This window comes from Borostomias antarcticus (genome assembly GCF_949987555.1).
Source record: "Borostomias antarcticus genome assembly, chromosome: 5".
Lineage (NCBI taxonomy): Eukaryota > Metazoa > Chordata > Actinopteri > Stomiiformes > Stomiidae > Borostomias > Borostomias antarcticus.
This window is the reverse complement of record NC_140238.1, coordinates 33,775,054-33,792,489: the sequence shown is the minus strand read 5'-3', so window position 1 is coordinate 33,792,489 and position 17,436 is coordinate 33,775,054. Positions and strand designations below refer to the sequence as shown.

Below are 17,436 nucleotides of genomic sequence, written 5' to 3'. Positions count from 1 at the left end.
TGTCTGGGTCACTGATGCCACTGGAGACAGTATCACTACCACGGGTTTGCACCTACTTACCGTTTCACAAACACAACTAAATTATGATTTGTAGCCTTTCAGAGCTTAACCTAGCTATATTTGGTGCCTGGCAGTTAGGAATTGTTTAGAAAAATAAATGTCAATATGAAATGATCTATGTTTTGATAGGTCACATTACACCAAAGAGAACAGTAGAAACTAAAGTAAATACTAAATGTTGTATCATGTCATCCTTTTGTCTTTTATTTACCCTCCTTCATTTATGGCTGTTGTGATTTGAACTCTTGCTAATCCAAATCCCTGTGTCAAGGTGATGCTCTTGCACAGAAGGTCCGAATGTTGTGAATGTTAAGGACTGTGCTGGAGTCAGCATGGAGACGAGCGCTAATCATTGTCTTTGTGGCTAGGAGGATGAGGACTAGTAGGCATTATAAGGACCTTTTAATCAGAGTGCTGTATTGTTGGGTATTATGTTGCATATACCCTATGTAAGGAAGATCTCCTTTCTGAGATGCTGTTTTTGTATTTATTTAGATGCATATTTTTAAAAGTCTGTATAAAGTTAACATTTCTAGTGCATTACCCTCTATTGCACCGGTTAAATAATTGATTAACCGTATTTTGTTATGTTTTTATAATAATGGGGTATTGACTCTTTAGCCTACTGTACATCAATATTGATTCTCAACCATGGTTCGTCAAATAACTACAATGTAAAGCTTGTTCTCTGTAGGATAATGAATATCACACGATCTCTTTCAAATGGAGGGCATCCACTCTCTCTACAATTCTCTACTGTGAACGCCCCCAAAGTGAACCTCCCCCTCTTAAGATCAATGACATGTACATAATAAACATCACAGAGTGCCTTTATCGCCATCCTCTGATGTCTACCATGTGATTTTCCAATTTCTGACATTATTTCTTTATTACCAGCGACTAGCTTTATCTTTTTGGTTAGTGTCTGATAAGGATCTTTTGTTTACGTGTTCCTTGTCATATCACCATGAATAAGCCTTTTCTACAGTATGTAAATATGTACAATTTTGAATGCCATCAACCAGCGACTCTGTTAGGACTGTCAGTGCCCTGGACCCATTTCTTTGTGCTGACTCGTGCTGTTATCATTTAAAGGTACTTGGACAATAAATACTTGTAATAAACCCGAGCTGCTGTGTACTATTTGTCCTTATTAAACCTTTATTGCAGCGGAGTCACATTGAGCCCAAGGTCTCTTAGAGGTGAGTCTTATAATCCCTGGGTCACAAACGCTGTCTGACTTGGGACTCAGAATGTTGCATGGGCCAATTTACTCTAAAGGGACGACTCAACTGACCCTAGGGACTCAACCCCGTCTGTATAAATATAACTATATACTGTAAGTAGTTGAGTCAGTTGTTGTATATATATATATATATACACACACAGGTGTGCACCCAGTCTCATGCTTTTTCACATATCGCCTGGACTAATCAAGTCTGGCAAGCTATTGAATGGGAATCAGTTTTACAGCATCCATTAGTCTGACTCTGCTCACAGAACCAACATAGCATCCATTAGTCTGACTCTGACTCTGCACACAGAACCAACACATCATCCATTAGTCTGACTGCACACAGAACCAACACATCATCCATTAGTCTGACTCTGACTCTGCACACAGAACCAACACATCATCCATTAGTCTGACTCTGCATACAGAACCAACACATCATCCATTAGTCTGACTGACTCTGCACACAGAACCAACACATCATCCATTAGTCTGACTGCACACAGAACCAACACATCATCCATTAGTCTGACTGACTCTGCACACAGAACCAACACATCATCCATTAGTCTGACTGCACACAGAACCAACACATCATCCATTAGTCTGACTCTGCACACAGAACCAACACATCATCCATTAGTCTGACTCTGCACACAGAACCAACACATCATCCATTAGTCTGACTGCACACAGAACCAACACAGCATCCATTAGTCTGACTCTGCACACAGAGATGATTATAGTTCATGTTTATTTATTTTCTTCCAAAAACCCAAACACCAAATGGCAAAATACAAACTGAGCAAATTACATGAAGCGAAGTTAAAAGTACAACATGTGCGAGTAAGTAGCCTAATCTTACTGTAGCTGAACAGATAATACAAAATTGTAATGTATAAAAGGGAGAGTTAAATAAACAAATATAAAAGTTTATAAAAGTCCAACTGCTCAGAAAATCTGTGGATATGTATGTGGAAAAAGCAATAGCTAAAAAATTATAAGAATTGACCATGTTTGTAGTATGGTTTCAAAAATTGCATGTTCATATTCAGTTAGCCTATACTTTGGAATAATTACATATATTATTCTTATTTTGGTACACTTATCTTACACTGGAAATCCTCTCAGACACCTTCTACTTACCAGACAACCTCAGAGCGGGTGATCAATCATTTCCACCATGCTTCCCACCAAACACATCCAACTCAAATGTCCAGGATGTTAAAACCATTCACAATACCCTCATTCAACATACAGTACACAACTGCAGTACCTTCATTGGATCATGACTTTGTCAGGGATCAGCAAACCTTATCATGCCTTAGACTTATCATGAAACCGTTTTGATTTCCAGTAATAATGTTGTTGAGACATTTACAGGTCAATACTTAGGATCCTCACACCTCTAGACAGTGTAACAAAGGAGTGGATTTAGTTGTGTTGTTCCATCTTTGGAAATCTTGACATGTTGACAGTCAACATCCATCAAATCAGGTTTAATTTCCCCCTCATTAGATTGCTTTGTTAACGAGGGTGTTTTAATTACAGACACCTGGCTTCTTAACGAGCAGCGTTGTCGGTCCTCTTCGTCTGTGTGCTACCAGTACTGGCGCTGTACCTGCTATTATAAACGTAAATATTGAAATTCATATCGAAGAGAGTACACTATCAAAAATAAGTAAATAAACCCTGTGTATAAATCTGGATATATTGTTGTTCAACAGGTCTCCTGTTTAGGGATATTTTCAGCACCGATGTGTTGACTGAGGCAACAGATAAAGGAGACTTGTCTAAATTCTCAGATTTTAAATGACGTCTTGGCTTCAGTATTCCATGAATGATTGTGATGACGTACAAATCCCTCTACTGACTCACTGCAACTGATAGGTTTTCAATGATTTAAATGATTTTCAATGATGTAAATGATGATGTAAAAGATGAAATATGTTGCTTTGAATAAGTAACAGATGTATATGAAATCAAACATGTTCCACGCTGGTGTAATACTGGTCTAGTGACTGAGCGCGTGGTGCCTGTAGATGGAAGACAGAATGAGTTGAAGTGAGATTATTGCTTTCAGATCTGTCCTCTGTCAGGTGAGTAGAAGTTGTGATGGATTTCAAACAACACTGTGACCAGCATAATAACACAGAGAGAGACCTCTCTGTTAGAAAGATGCGTTACATGGAAAGAATGCATGGGTTTTGTGAAGTGCTAGCGCTCATGCCAAGTGTGTACTATACCGTACATAGAAGGAGAAAGAAAGATGAAACACACACATACAAACACACACAACATACATGTGAACGTACAAAAATACACACAAATATGAACAGTTGTGGGAGACGGGGCTGAGGAGCTGCTTGGACACGTGGAGGGGATTTGCAGTGCAGTTACTTGGTTTCACCAGCAGGGGGAGACGAGCCCAGAAGAGGAGACTTGGGTAAAACCTGGAGAAAAGTTGGAAAATACACACAAATAAACCAAATGTGTGTGTGTGTGTGTGTTTCTATATGTGTGATCAGAGAAAGAGAGAGAGCTAGAAAAGGTAAAGAAACATAATATAACAATATAGAGAGAGAGAAAGAGTAGGAGGGTATTACATGAACTAGTATTTGATATAAATCAGACTCTTCATGGGGGATGTGAGGTTGTGTTTGAGCGCTTACGGGGGAAGGAGGTTTGATATAAATCAGACTCTTTACAGGGGAAGGAGGTTTGTGTGTGTTTGAGAGAGCTTACGGGGGAAGGAGGTTTGTGTGTTTGAGAGCTTACGGGGGAAGGAGGTTTGTGTGTTTGAGAGCTTACGGGGGAAGGAGGTTTGATATAAATCAGACTCTTTACAGGGGAGGGAGGTTTGTGTGTGTTTGAGCGCTTACGGGGGAAGGAGGTTTGTGTGTTTGAGCGCTTACGGGGGATGTGAGGTTGTGTGTGTTTGAGCGCTTACAGGGGATGTGAGGTTGTGTGTGTTTCAGAGAGCTCTTACGGGGGAAGGAGGTTTGTGTGTGTTTGTGTGTGTTTGAGAGCTCTTACAGGGGAGGGAGGTTTGTGTGTTTGAGCGCTTACAGGGGAAGGAGGTTTGTGTGTGTTTGAGCGCTCTTACAGGGGAGGGAGGTTTGTGTGTTTGAGCGCTTACAGGGGAAGGAGGTTTGTCTGTGTTTGAGAGCTTACGGGGAAAGAGGTTTGATATAAATCAGACTGTTCATCGGGGATGTGAGGTGGTGTGTTTGAGAGCGCTTACGGGGGAAGGAGGTTTGTGTGTGTTTGTGTGTGTTTGAGCGCTTACAGGGGAAGGAGGTTTGTGTGTGTTTGTGTGTGTTTGAGCGCTTACAGGGGAAGGAGGTTTGTGTGTGTTTGTGTGTGTTTGAGCGCTTACAGGGGAAGGAGGTTTGTGTGTGTTTGAGAGAGCTTACGGGGGAAGGAGGTTTGTGTGTGTTTGTGTGTGTTTAAGAGCTTACGGGGGAAGGAGGTTTGGCGAAGTTGAGGTGAGCGTAGAGGAGCACGGCGATGTCGTTCTGACTGGCCTCCAGGGCGATGGACAGGGCTGTGCTGCCGTCCTGAGAGAGAGAGAGACAGAGAGATAATATAGAGAGACAGAGAGATAATATATAGAGAGAGAGAGAGAGAGAGAGAGATAATATAGAGAGACAGAGAGAGAGAGAGATAATATAGAGAGATAGAACCACATAGAGATAATAAAGAGATATAGAACCACAGAGAGAGATAATATAGAGAGATGATCCAGAGAGAGATAATATAGAGAGATGATCCAGAGAGAGATAATATAGAGAGATAGATCCAGAGAGAGATAATATAGAGAGATGATCCAGAGAGAGATAATATAGAGAGATGATCCAGAGAGAGATAATATAGAGAGATGATCCAGAGAGAGATAATATAGAGAGACAGATCCACAGAGAGATAATATAGAGATAGATCCACAGAGAGAGATAATATAGAGATATAGAACGAGAGATAGATCCAGAGATAGATCCAGAGAGAGAGAGATCCATTTTTTGGTTTCACACAAAAGAACCACATCACACAATATAAACAAGAACATCACAACAGCACAAATCAACACAACAGGACCAGATCACTGAGTACAGGTCTCTCACGTTGTCCGTCAGCGTGGCGTCGCAGCCCGGAACAGACAGCAGCTGGCGCACGATGTCCACGTGTCCGTGTTCGCAGGCGCACATCAGCGCCGTGGAGCCGTCGTCGTCACGCACGTTGACCTGCGACCCGCAGGCGAGCAGCGCCCGGACCATGTCCCCCCGGCCGTGACTCACCGCCAGCATCAGCGCCGTCTGACCCGCCTGGAACACATGGTCACATGGTAAACGGACCGGACTTAGATAGCGCTCTTCCACCTTAGCGCCACTCAAAGCGCTTTACAATGGCCTCTCATTCACCCATTCACACACACACTCACACACCAATGGCGGTAGCTGCCATGTAAGGTGCTAACCTGCTCATTGGGAGCAATTTGGGGTTAGGTGTCTTGCTCAAGGACACTTCGACATGTGGACAGTCGGAGCTGGGATTCGAACCACTGACCCTTCAATCATTGAACGACCCGCTCTACCAACTGAACACAACCACACCGTCTCTGCTCCACTTTCAACATTCAACATTCATTCATTTGTCCCGAGGGAAACTTGTCTTGGACATACAGGCTGCTACATACAGTGCAAAGGTTCCATAAGGACAAAACAAAACATTAGCGCATAGACATGTGAAAACGTGCAAACATAAAGTTTAAAGTGCATTCATACATTCATACATAATACAATCAACACTGCTTCTGGTCTGAGTTTAGGAGACTAACTGATAGTAGAATGAAGGAATGGAATTTTTGTATCTGTTGAGGGATCGTCTCTTGTTTTTAACTGGAACTCTAACGTCGGCCAGATGGGAGGAGTTCATATTCTGCATGCAGGACATGTGAGGGGTCAGAAGTGAGTTCTCTAGCTTGTCTGATTACGGTTTTACCAAAAATCATTTGGAGTGTGGGATACTCTCTCACCCCCATCTGGAAAACCAGTGGTAGGACTAATATGTGTCCCACATACTATCTGGATGTGAAGCGTATCGCATATAAATAAAGTCTGATTTGATTTGATCTGTGAGGATTATTCAAACCAACAAACTCCACCCAGTAGGGCGGCTCCACATCCAACCTCCATAACTTCAAATCCTACACACTATTATCAGAGACTAGGCTATATAATTCCTCCTGATGGACTAACAGCCATGCGAAGGAGCTTTTATAATGACTAAACCAACTAAAAAGCTTTGCTCGTCCATGTAGTCGGGGTTTGTGTTATTGGCCGAGCTAGTCAGAGGTTTGGGATGTGTGGTTGTTTTTCCCGTTGGCCAGCAGGGGGCGTACCTGGCTGGCCTTGGCGTTGACGTCCCCCGTGCGCAGCAGCTGCAGGACGGTGTGGAGGTCGCTGTCGGAGTGGAAGGCCGCCAGGGCGGTCAGCATGATGGCGGTGTAGCCCGCCTTGTTCTGCTTGTCAGCGTTGCACAGGCCTGCTCAGGAATGTGGGCCAAACAGTTACTACAGGTCACTCCATGTAAGAGGAACTAGGAAAGTAATGGACTGCTCAATTCAGATGATAGAAAAACATATATCTATAGTCAGTGATAGAACACAATCACACAAAGTATAATCAATCAATCAATCAATCAATCAATCAATCACTGAGAGCCATAGGATGTTAAAATAAAAACAATATTTAAATGCAGGAACACACACACACACACACACACACAGACACACCCACACACACACACACTCCAGGCTCACCGGTGTCCAGCAGCATCTTGACCACGGGGAAGTTGGAGTGCGAGACGGTGTAGTGCAGCGCGGTGTTGCCGTTGCCGTCGGCCATGTTGACCACGAACTCCAGCAGCTGCGGCGAGATGGAGCTGAACGCGTCCATGTGGGCCCTGACCACAGCGGTGTCCGCCGCCTTGTGACAGGACACGCGCAGCCACTCCTGCAGCACCGTGGTGTAGGCCGTCCTCTGGACATGGGACACACAAGACCGCCTCAGACGTGGGCGCTACACACACCCACTAGGACAACACATGAGACATTCAAACACCCACTAGGACAACACATGAGACATTCAAACACCCACTAGGACACATGAGACATTCACACACCCACTAGGACAACACATGAGACATTCTAACACCCACTAGGACACATGAGACATTCACACACCCACTAGGACAACACATGAGACATTCAAACACCCACTAGGACACATGAGACATTCAAACACCCACTAGGACAACACATGAGACATTCAAACACCCACTAGGACACATGAGACATTCAAACACCCACTAGGACACATGAGACATTCAAACACCCACTAGGACACATGAGACATGCAAACACCCACTAGGACACATGAGACATGCAAACACCCACTAGGACACATGAGACATGCAAACACCCACTAGGACACATGAGACATTCAAACACCCACTAGGACACATGAGACATTCTAACTGCTCCACCTGCTGGTTTAACTACACCGTCGGCTGATTCTAAATCACTTCAGCGTCTGCTGAATGACTATAATGTGATGTAAATGTAATGTAGCTTAGTACAATCTGGACTAGTGAGGAGTTGAAGAGAGGTGTATACCGCCCCCTGCTGGCTGAAGGCGTTGGGTTCACCCAAGGCTTTCTGAAGGGCATGGAGAGCTGCCATCAGGTTCTCACTCAGCTCCGGTCTATGGGAGACAAAGCAAGATGTCACCGATGATCCAGGTACAAACAGGACCTACTGATTCATTATGAGATCATTTATCTGCTGTGGTTTATTTATATTAACCTGCTGTCTTGATTTGGCTTGTTTTCAGGTGCTGGTTCTGAGGTCGATGATTGGATTGTACTTTGCTGGGAGCTTTGTTCGGAGGCTGCTGATTGGTCGGTCGGAGGTGCAAGATCAGCTGTATGTGATTGGACGGCATCTTGCCGATGGGTGACTTCAGTGGTTTCTGATTGGGTGGCGTTCTGAGGTGTGAGGCAGGTAGTCGGTGATTGGGCGCTGGTTGGTTCGGGGGCGTGTTCAGTGCTTGTGGTTCCGGGTTCCTCCTGGGGGACTGTGCTTGTGACGGATGATTGGTCGACGCACTCCGGAGGGACACAGTCATTGGCTGGCGTAGTGAGGGGAGGGTCAGAGACCGGCGTCTGGGAGGCCCACTGCTGCGCGGCCGGGTCCGTGGTGGCTGGTGATTGGGCGGTTTCACACTGCGGTTCTGCGTCTTCGGACGGGCCGGCGGTCGGCTCGGTGGCGGGCGGAGAGGCTGGCGGGGGGACAGCGCTCTGCTGAGGGGGGGGGTCTGTCTCTGAGGCCGGGGCGGGGGCCGGAGCGGCGGCCTCTGGCAGCTTCTCCTTGGCCTCGTGGTACTCACTGGCGTCGCTCTCGTCCTCCGAGCTCTCGCTGCTGCTGTCCTCTGACGACGTGGACTCATACCTGATTGGACGAGAGAAGTCTGTCACTCGCCCGAACGCCCAAACCAGCGACGCGTCAGAGAGTCCACACTCACCCTCCGTTGACCCCGATGAACTGCAGGTTCTTCTTGGTGGACGGGGAACCCGGTTCCCCTTCGGCCTTCCGCTTCATGATGGACCTCAGAGCAGCCTGGGGGGAGTCTGAGTCTGGAACCCGTCAGAACCAGGGACATGATGAACGGTTAATGGACTCCACTTATGTGTCAACATGCACATGCACATACAAAATGCTTTACAATGGCCTCTCATTCACGGCAGCTGCCATGCAAGGTGCTAACCTGCTCATTGGGAGCAATTTGGGGTTAGGTGTCTTTGCCCAAGGACACTTTGACATGTGGACAGGAGGAGGCGGGATTCGAACCGCCGACCCTACGATCATTGGACGACCCGCTCTACCAGTGAGCCACAGCCGCCCCACCCTTACTGTACCTATAGTACACTGTACACACACGTCCGTATAGGCTGGGATTAAAGCTCCAGGTCACCTGACTTCGCCGGGTCCTTCTGGGGCGGCGCCGGCTCTTTGGCGGCGTCCTTCTTCGAGCAAGGCGACGCCGTTCGGTGGTCGACGGTTTCCATGGCGATGGCGGGGTTGGGCACGGGCACGGAGGTGGACAGCTCGCTCCTCAGGACCTCCCGCACCTGCATGGAGCTGACGGCGATGGGCAACTCCACCGCCGGCTCTGGGAGGAGGAAGTAGAGAGAGGAGAACAAGACCGTGAGCTATTCAACCGTTTAGAAACCCAAAAACATGAGCTATCCAACCGCTTAGAAACACTTAAAACATGAGCTATCCAACCGCTTAGAAACCCAAAAAACATGAGCTATCCAACCGTTTAGAAACCCCAAAAAACATGAGCTATCCAACCGTTTAGAAACCCCAAAAACATGAGCTATCCAACCGCTTAGAAACCCAAAAAACATGAGCTATCCAACCGCTTAGAAACACCAAAAAACATGAGCTATCCAACCGTTTAGAAACCCCAAAAACATGAGCTATCCAACCGCTTAGAAAGCCCAAAAACATGAGCTATCCAACCGCTTAGAAACCCCAAAAACATGAGCTATCCAACCGCTTAGAAACCCCAAAAACATGAGATCTCCAACCGTTTAGAAACCCAAAAAATAGTCAGTCAGTTTATCGTGAACTCGTATAAGAACTCATGGATTATAGATATTATTCATTAACTCCTGGATTATAGATATTATTCATTAACTCATGGATTATAGATACTATTTCATTAAAGGTGCTCAGTTCGATTTCTCTTTTCTTTTTTCGGCCACTAGATGGGGCAGTGGTGCAGTGTATCAGATGTAAACAAGTGGGCGTTTTCACTCCATAGGGTGCCGTTCAGGGGGCGGGGCTCAGCGCCGGGCCGGCTTCGCTCATAATACAAATACATTCTGCATTTGCTCCACAGGCACGACACCGTTGGATATATCTTCTGTACAGATAGTTATGACTCCCCTGGACCTATTTATTGCATATATTGGATTTTTTTTAAACAAAAAGTGCAGTAAATCGAACAGAGCACCTTTAACTCCTGGATTATATCTACCTTCTGAGCCCAGGGTCTCTGTAAATCCTCTGTGCTCTCCCTCCTGGACCGTACCAACTTGCGGCAGGGCGGGGGAGCTGCACCCCTCCGCCCGGAGCAAAGTCCCCACCCCCACCACAGTGGGCTGCTCCAGCGTGTACACCTGGATGCCCACAGTCCTCTGCTCCCGGCGCTGGGACTGCTGGGTAAAGCTGACCACGGTCTGGAGTCCGTGGCCCTGGTGCTCCTGCCAGCCCAGACTGGTGGCCCTGACCGCGTGGTCGGCCCGGGGCCCCTGGACCAGCGCCTGCCTCTCCCTCTGGGACGTCTCCGCCTGCAGCTGCGCGGCCTGCAGCTGGTCCAGGGTCCTCTTCAGCTCCCCCTCCAGCCGACCCACCTGGCTCTTCAGGGCCTGCGCCTCGGGCAGCAGCCCCAGGTCCTGCTCCCGGACCCCCACCCCCACCCCCACCTGACTCCGCCCGCTCCCCTCCTCCGGCCCCACCCCGACGGAGCGCACCTCCCTCCCCCCGCCCGGCCTGGCCCCGCCCACCATGACCGTGTCCTCGATCTCGCAGCCCGAGTCCTGCCTGGCGCCGTCCAGCCCGGCGGGGGACCCGGAGGTAGCTCCTCCCCCCGCCCCCGCCCCCGCCCCCGCCTCCTCCTCGGGGATATCGATGTAGAGCTCCCCCCTGGGCCGGCCCCGCCCGAAGCCCAGCGTGTGACCCAGGAACTTCTGGCTCTTCAGCTGGACGCTGAGCTGGCGCTTCTCCTCCTGGAGGACGGAGATCTTGACCTGCAGCACGGGGATGGTCTTCACCTGGTCCTCCAGCTCGCGGATCTTCCTCAGGGCCACCGCCATCTGCTCGCGCACGTGCTGCAGGTGGGCGGGGGTCGGGGACACCGGCGTGGACAGGCCGGAGCTCATGGGCGTGAAGGAGCCCCCTCCCGAGGCCCGGCCGAACCCGTGCGCGCTGCTGAGCGAGGAGGTGGATCCGGCCACGCTGCTGTGCATGCTGCCCAGGTTAGAGAACCTCCGGCCCTCCTTCTCTTCCTCCAGCTTCCTGCGGGCGTCCAGCAGCGTCTTCTCCACGCGCGCCGTGCTGAAGCTGGTCCTCAGGGGGGCGTGGTGGTACCCCGGGGCGCAGTACGAGAAGGACGAGTGGCGGCTGTCCACGCTGGCGTTGGAGCACAGCGACTCGGTGGACGTCCACCAGGAGCCCGTGTAGCCGTAGCCGCGGGGCAGAGAGCCGTAGCGCGGACGCCGGTGTATGGGCACCCGCTTGATGGTGTTGCCCTTCTCGATGTCGTTGACATATTTGAGGAAGTCCAGGTCGAGGTGGTAGCCGTAGGGGGTCTCCACCGAGTAGGGGGCATCCTGTTCCTTCCCGTGCAGCGAGGGCGGCGCCGGCGAGCTCAGCTTCCCTGAGGGGGGAGGAAATCAACTTTAAATAGGCGGAAATCTGCGTCTAATCTCAGACTCAGACTTCAGAAAATAGCTTCATCTCCTGGAAACTCTGTGTTTACGTTTGTGCTCTAGAGGGACGTGAGGAATTAGTGGCGCCCCCCCCTCGCCCCCCCCTCGTTACAGCCTCGTTAGGAATGTGCAGATAAATGTCACGGGGTACCTGGGAAGCCGGGGTCCATATGCAGCACCTGAGCCATGATGATTCACCTGTGGCTGCCTGTCCCGCGCTTACCCACAATTCCTCACCTGGAGAGAGAAAGAGAGAGGCACGCACACGTCACAGGGGGAACACAAAACTAAAAACCATCCTCCTGGAACGGTTCCTGAAGCCGTAAAGCTCTGAGTACCGACGCTACAGACATGAGCAGGATCCTGAGGTCAGAGTTCACCGGTACGGTCTGTGAGGGGGTGTTACGAGACACAATACCTTTCGTTCTTTCTCTCTTCCTCACTTTTCTGTTTCTGTTACGTGTGCGTGTGTGTGTGTCTCTCTCTCTCTCTCTCTCTCTCTCTCTTTCTCTCTCTCTCTCTCTCTCTCTCTCTCTCTCTTTCTCTCTCTCTTTCTTCTTTCAACAATTCATTGAGTGTTTGTTTCTGTTCATAATAGAGCGGCAGCAGCGTTTCCTGGCAGTCGGGTCCAGAGGAGACGCAGGAGAAGTTCTGCCTTATTAGGAATCACTTCTTGCTCCGCTAAAAGAGCTTCTCGATTTAGGAGCTAGAGACTCTCACTCTCTCCACCAGACTTTTTCCACATCTTTACCTCATGGTCTCTCTCTCTCTCTTCCCTCCCCCTCTCTCTCTCTCTCTCTCTCTCTCTCTCCTCCCTCCACTTTGTTTCCCCTCGTTCGCCCTTTCTCCTTGTCAGCTGACGATCAGGAGATCTCATCTGACCACTGTCTGCCCCCTCCTCTCAATCCCAACATTCATTACCGGAAAAGTACATTCATCTAATGAGCAAACGCCCAGTTGGATGTGAGCAGCAAACGCAGATCCATTATTCACTGCTTCCTTCAGAGTTGCTAGACTTTCCATCGGCCGTTCTGGGTCGTTATTAAAGATGGCAGAGTCATTTTTCAGACATGTCCGCTTGCCTCACAGAGGGTGACCAGTGCCAGCGGTGACGACACACTGCCCACAAGGACCTGCCTCTCAGGCTGTGTGGCTAAAGATTAACTTTCTAGGTCGTTGGTTTGTGGGAACTGGGGATGGATCGTTTACGCCACCTCTGGCATTAGAAAAGATACTGGAAATCCCAGATCAGAATTTGGACCCGACTTCACTTTGTTCTCAGGGCCGGCTGCTTTATTTGACTCCATGCCTGGTTTTCTATTCCATCTGCATGATTCCAGTCTCTCTGCCTCATTCAATTTTCTCTCTCTCCTCGCCCCTCTCTCTCTCTCTCTCTCCTCGCCCCTCTCTCTCTCTCAACTCTGCTGCTCTCACACACGGTATCTCTCTCCCTCTGATCTCGTGACCCTTGTCGGAGCCTGTTTACAGTGTGCTCTGCCCGTCGGGGGAAAGTAGGACACTTGGAAACATTGACTGAACTCACTGGGTATTTTGGAACTGGTCCGTTGGGCTGTAGAAAGACCCTGGACCAAACGCTCCTTATCTCAGGGACATGTCCACGCATCAACAAGCACGCACGCACGCACACATATATATACACACACACAAACAGTCCATCTATACACACACACGCACGCACGCACACACACACACACACAGGGTGATGTTCTGGGTGTAGCCTGGTGGTGGGGTGTAGCGTGGGTGGGGGGTTGTTCTGGGTGTAGCGTGAGCAGGGTGATGTCACATTATTATTCCCTTGTGTTAACAGTGTGAATCCGGGCTCTTAGCCTGGTTATATCATGTTAGCCTGGTTATATCATGTCTTAGCCTGGTTATATCATGTTAGCCTGGTTATATCATCTTAACAGTGTGAAACAGGGCTCTTAGCCTGGTTATATCATGTCTTAGCCTGGTTATATCATGTTAACAGTGTGAATCAGGGCTCTTAGCCTGGTTATATCATGTTAGCCTGGTTATATCATGTTAACAGTGTGAATCAGGGCTCTTAGTCTGGTTATATCATGTTAGCCTGGTTATATCATCTTAACAGTGTGAAACAGGGCTCTTAGCCTGGTTATATCATGTTAACAGTGTGAAACAGGGCTCTTAGTCTGGTTATATCATGTTAACAGTGTGAAACAGGGATCTTAGCCTGGTTATATCATGTCTTAGCCTGGTTATATCATGTCTTAGCCTGGTTATATCATGTCTTAGCCTGGTTATATCATGTCTTAGCCTGGTTATATCATGTCTTAGTCTGGTTATATCATGTTAGTCTGGTTATATCATGTAAACAGGGTGAAACAGGGCTCTTAGTCTGGTTGTATCATGTTAACAGTGTGAATCATGGATCTTAGCCTGGTTATATAATGTTAGCCTGGTTATATCATGTTAACAGTGTGAAACAGGGCTCTTAGCCTGGTTATATCACGCACCAAGGTGACATCTGCTGTTTATTTTGGATATTGAGAGTTTGGTCTTTTGGCGGATGAACAGATTCTTTTTCACTTTCGTCAACATCTAGCTGGGCTGATGAGACGTCCATCTGAACCAGTTCTAAACTCTTTGTGCGTCTGAGGTTTGGAATGTGAGTCAGATGATCAGGACGTTGTCTTGAAGCGCACATACAAGGGTGTGCGTGAGAGAAGAGAGAGTGTGTGTATTGTGTCTGTGTGTCTGTGTATGGACACAGTATGTGTGTGCGTGTGTGTGTGTGCGTGTGTGTGTGCGCGTGTGTGTGTGTGTGTGTGAGAGAGAGAGAGAGAGAGTACAGCAGGGTGGAGGCTGTGTGTGTGTGTGTGTGTGTGTGTGTGTGTGTGTGTGAGAGAGAGAGAGAGAGTACAGCAGGGTGGAGGGTGTGTGTGTGTGTGTGTGTGTGAGTGTGTGTGTGTGTGTGAGAGAGAGTGCAGCAGGGTGGAGGGTAGGGTTGACAGGGGGTGTGTGTGTGTGTGTGTGTGTGTCTGTCTGTCTGTGTGTGTGTGTGTGTGTGTGTGTGTGTGTGTGTGTGTGTGTGTGTGTGAGTGATGAGATATAATTAGAATGTGTAGTTCAGCCACACAACGTGACAGACGTCCCCGTCCTGAGCAAGCATGTCCTCTCCAGGCTCGTCCCCTCTCTCTCTCTCTCTCTCTCTCTCTCTCTCTCTCTCTCTCTTCTGCCTCTCTCTCTCTCTCTCTCTCTCTCTAACCCCTGACCTGGTGTGGTCATTCCTCCCCTCCTCCACATCTGCCCCTGTAACCGTCCCTCCCTGGGTGTGTATGATGTATGTGTGATGTGTGTGTGTGTGGTGTGTGTGGTGTGTGTGTGTCTGCTTGCGCTCGCTCCCATCTGCCTGGGCCCTCCTCCTCCTCCTCCTCCTCCTCCTCTCCTCCTCCTCCTCTCCTCCTCCTCCTCCTCCTCCTCTCATAAACAGAGTTCCATTTGAGATGACAGTGAGCAGAGCGCCGTGGCCCTCGGACGCCCCCAAACACCACACCCCCCATCCTCCAGAGCTCCGCCCCCCCAACACCACACCCCCATCCTCCAGAGCTCTCCCCCCCCCCCCCAATACCCCCCCCCCCCATCCTCCACAGCTTCCCCCCCCCCCCCCCCCCCCGCAATACCACACCCCCATCCTCCAGAGCTCCCCCCCCCCCCCCAATACCCCCCCCCCATCCTCCACAGCTCCCCCCCCCCCCCCCCCGCAATACCACACCCCCATCCTCCAGAGCTCCGCCCCCCCCCACACCACACCCCCATCCTCCAGAGCTCCGCCCCCCCCCCCCCCCCAGCCCAACACCACCACTCTCCAGAGCTCCGCCCCCCCCTCCCCCTGCCTGACTCCAGCTCCGCCCTCCCCCCTGCCAGGAGGAATGCCTTCTTGCCCCCAGACTGATGCCCCCCCTCCCCCCCTCCCTCCCCACAACATTCCTGAACAGCGGAAGTGAACAAGTGAACATGGCCGCCTCCAGGGACCCCCACCCAGGGACCCCCACCCTTTCAACCATTAAGATTAGGAATCAAAGGGTGGGGGGGGGGGGGGGGGGGTCTTCTGGCACAAATTAAAAGTCTCTGAAATCTCCTCTAGGCTGTCAGAGAAGAGCGCGCCTGCATGCTGGCTCCTTCATTACTCTGAACGGCTGCATCCCCACACTGCTGCTGGCTCCTTGACGTGTGCTAGTGCGCCATTACAAAGTCAGTGTGTGTGGTGTGTGTGTGTGTGTGTGTGTGTGTGTATTACACAGTTCCTCAACAAAGACTGCACACGACTCGCCTGCAAAAACAGATCAAAACAGCTCCTACAGCTCCAAACCTACAGCTCCTACAGCGCTCGATCTGTGATCCTCGGTGTGACAGACGAGTGAGACCACCTTGACCGGATGAGACCATCTTGACCGGAGGGTAACGTGGGTGGTTTCAAGTCTCAGGGCCAGTCCTTCACGTGTCCACCACGACAGAGAGAGAGAGACCACGACAGAGAGAGAGAGAGAGAGAGAGAGAGAGAGAGTCCTTCACGTGTCTTGAACACACGGTCTTTTTTCCCTGTAGTATCACCTCATTCTTATTGCCATGACAAGGGATTAGGTGTGATTAGAACCCAGCTAGAACCTTCTCTGTTCCCGCTGCCCAGAGGAAATGGTTCTGTGTTTTTCCACTGTTCCCTGTCTGTTCTGCAGAGCGGGTGGGATGGTTAGTGAATTAGGAAAAGAGAGTTTGTTTTCCACCTCGTACCGGCTGCTCAGCTCTGAGGGATACAGGGATGCTCTGCTCTCTCTCTTGGGTCTCTCCTTCTGTCTTCTTCTCTCTCCTCTCTCTCCTTCTGTCTCCTTCTCTCTCCTTCTCTCTCTCTCCCTCTCTCTCTTCCTCTCTCTCCTTCTCTCTCCTCTCTCTCTGGGGTCTCTCCTTCTGTCTCCTTCTCTCTCTGGGGTCTCTCTCCTTCTCTCTCTGGGGTCTCTCTCCTTCTCTCTCCCTCTCTCTCCTTCTCTCTCCTCCCTCCTCTCTCTCTCCCTCTCTCTCCTTCTCTCTCCCTCTCTCTCCTTCTCTCTCTTCCCTCTCTCCTTATCTCTCTCCTTCTCTCTCTCCCTCTCTCTCCCTCTCTCTCCCTCTCTCTCCCTCTCTCTCTCTTTCTCTCTCCCTCTCTTTCTCCTCCCTCTCTCCCTCTCTCTCCCTCTCTCTCCTCACACTGCACTTAAGCACAGCACGGAAAATAAGAGCAGATCTGGACAAATATGTCCTTGTTTTGATAATAGAATCAGTTTAGATAATCACCACACACTGTTTGCATGTGCGGCAGATGAAGAGAGACACGGACGAGCGCCTCCAAGCGCGGGACGAGGGGGTGCAGAGTCAGACGCAGCCAAACCAGCCAAACCCCGTCCGCTCCAGGACCCTCATTAAGGAATGTGGATAAAGGAAGGGGAAGTCCCCCGGCTCCCAGGAATGTCTGGCCCGTTCTCAGGAAGGTTTCTAGGAACTGGTTACTGTAAGATTCAAAAAACAAGTTGCATTATGAACCAAATCAAGAGACACGTTTTCACAACATGAGA

General features: G+C 49.6%; 1 protein-coding gene across 2 annotated transcripts in view; it reads right to left on the bottom strand.

Annotated features, from left to right (window-relative positions):
* Positions 1–2,031: 2,031 nt before the first annotated feature.
* Positions 2,032–17,436, bottom strand: part of kank2 (KN motif and ankyrin repeat domains 2) — a 24,234-nt gene continuing 8,829 nt past the window's right edge. The window contains exons 1-12 of one of the 2 annotated variants that reach the window (XM_084437773.1): positions 17,166–17,280; positions 12,003–12,088; positions 10,399–11,799; positions 9,325–9,522; positions 8,875–8,986; positions 8,157–8,801; positions 7,968–8,055; positions 7,113–7,332; positions 6,693–6,835; positions 5,416–5,616; positions 4,756–4,854; positions 2,032–3,747 (exon numbers count right to left, since the gene is read on the bottom strand). In XM_084437773.1, coding sequence (XP_084293899.1) covers positions 3,691–3,747; positions 4,756–4,854; positions 5,416–5,616; positions 6,693–6,835; positions 7,113–7,332; positions 7,968–8,055; positions 8,157–8,801; positions 8,875–8,986; positions 9,325–9,522; positions 10,399–11,799; positions 12,003–12,039 — 3,201 coding nt within the window. In that variant the 5' untranslated portion in view covers positions 12,040–12,088; positions 17,166–17,280 and the 3' untranslated portion in view covers positions 2,032–3,690. Of the gene's footprint in view, positions 3,748–4,755; positions 4,855–5,415; positions 5,617–6,692; positions 6,836–7,112; positions 7,333–7,967; positions 8,056–8,156; positions 8,802–8,874; positions 8,987–9,324; positions 9,523–10,398; positions 11,800–12,002; positions 12,089–17,165; positions 17,281–17,436 lie in introns of those variants that run through there. The other variant, XM_084437772.1, reaches the window with a different exon arrangement.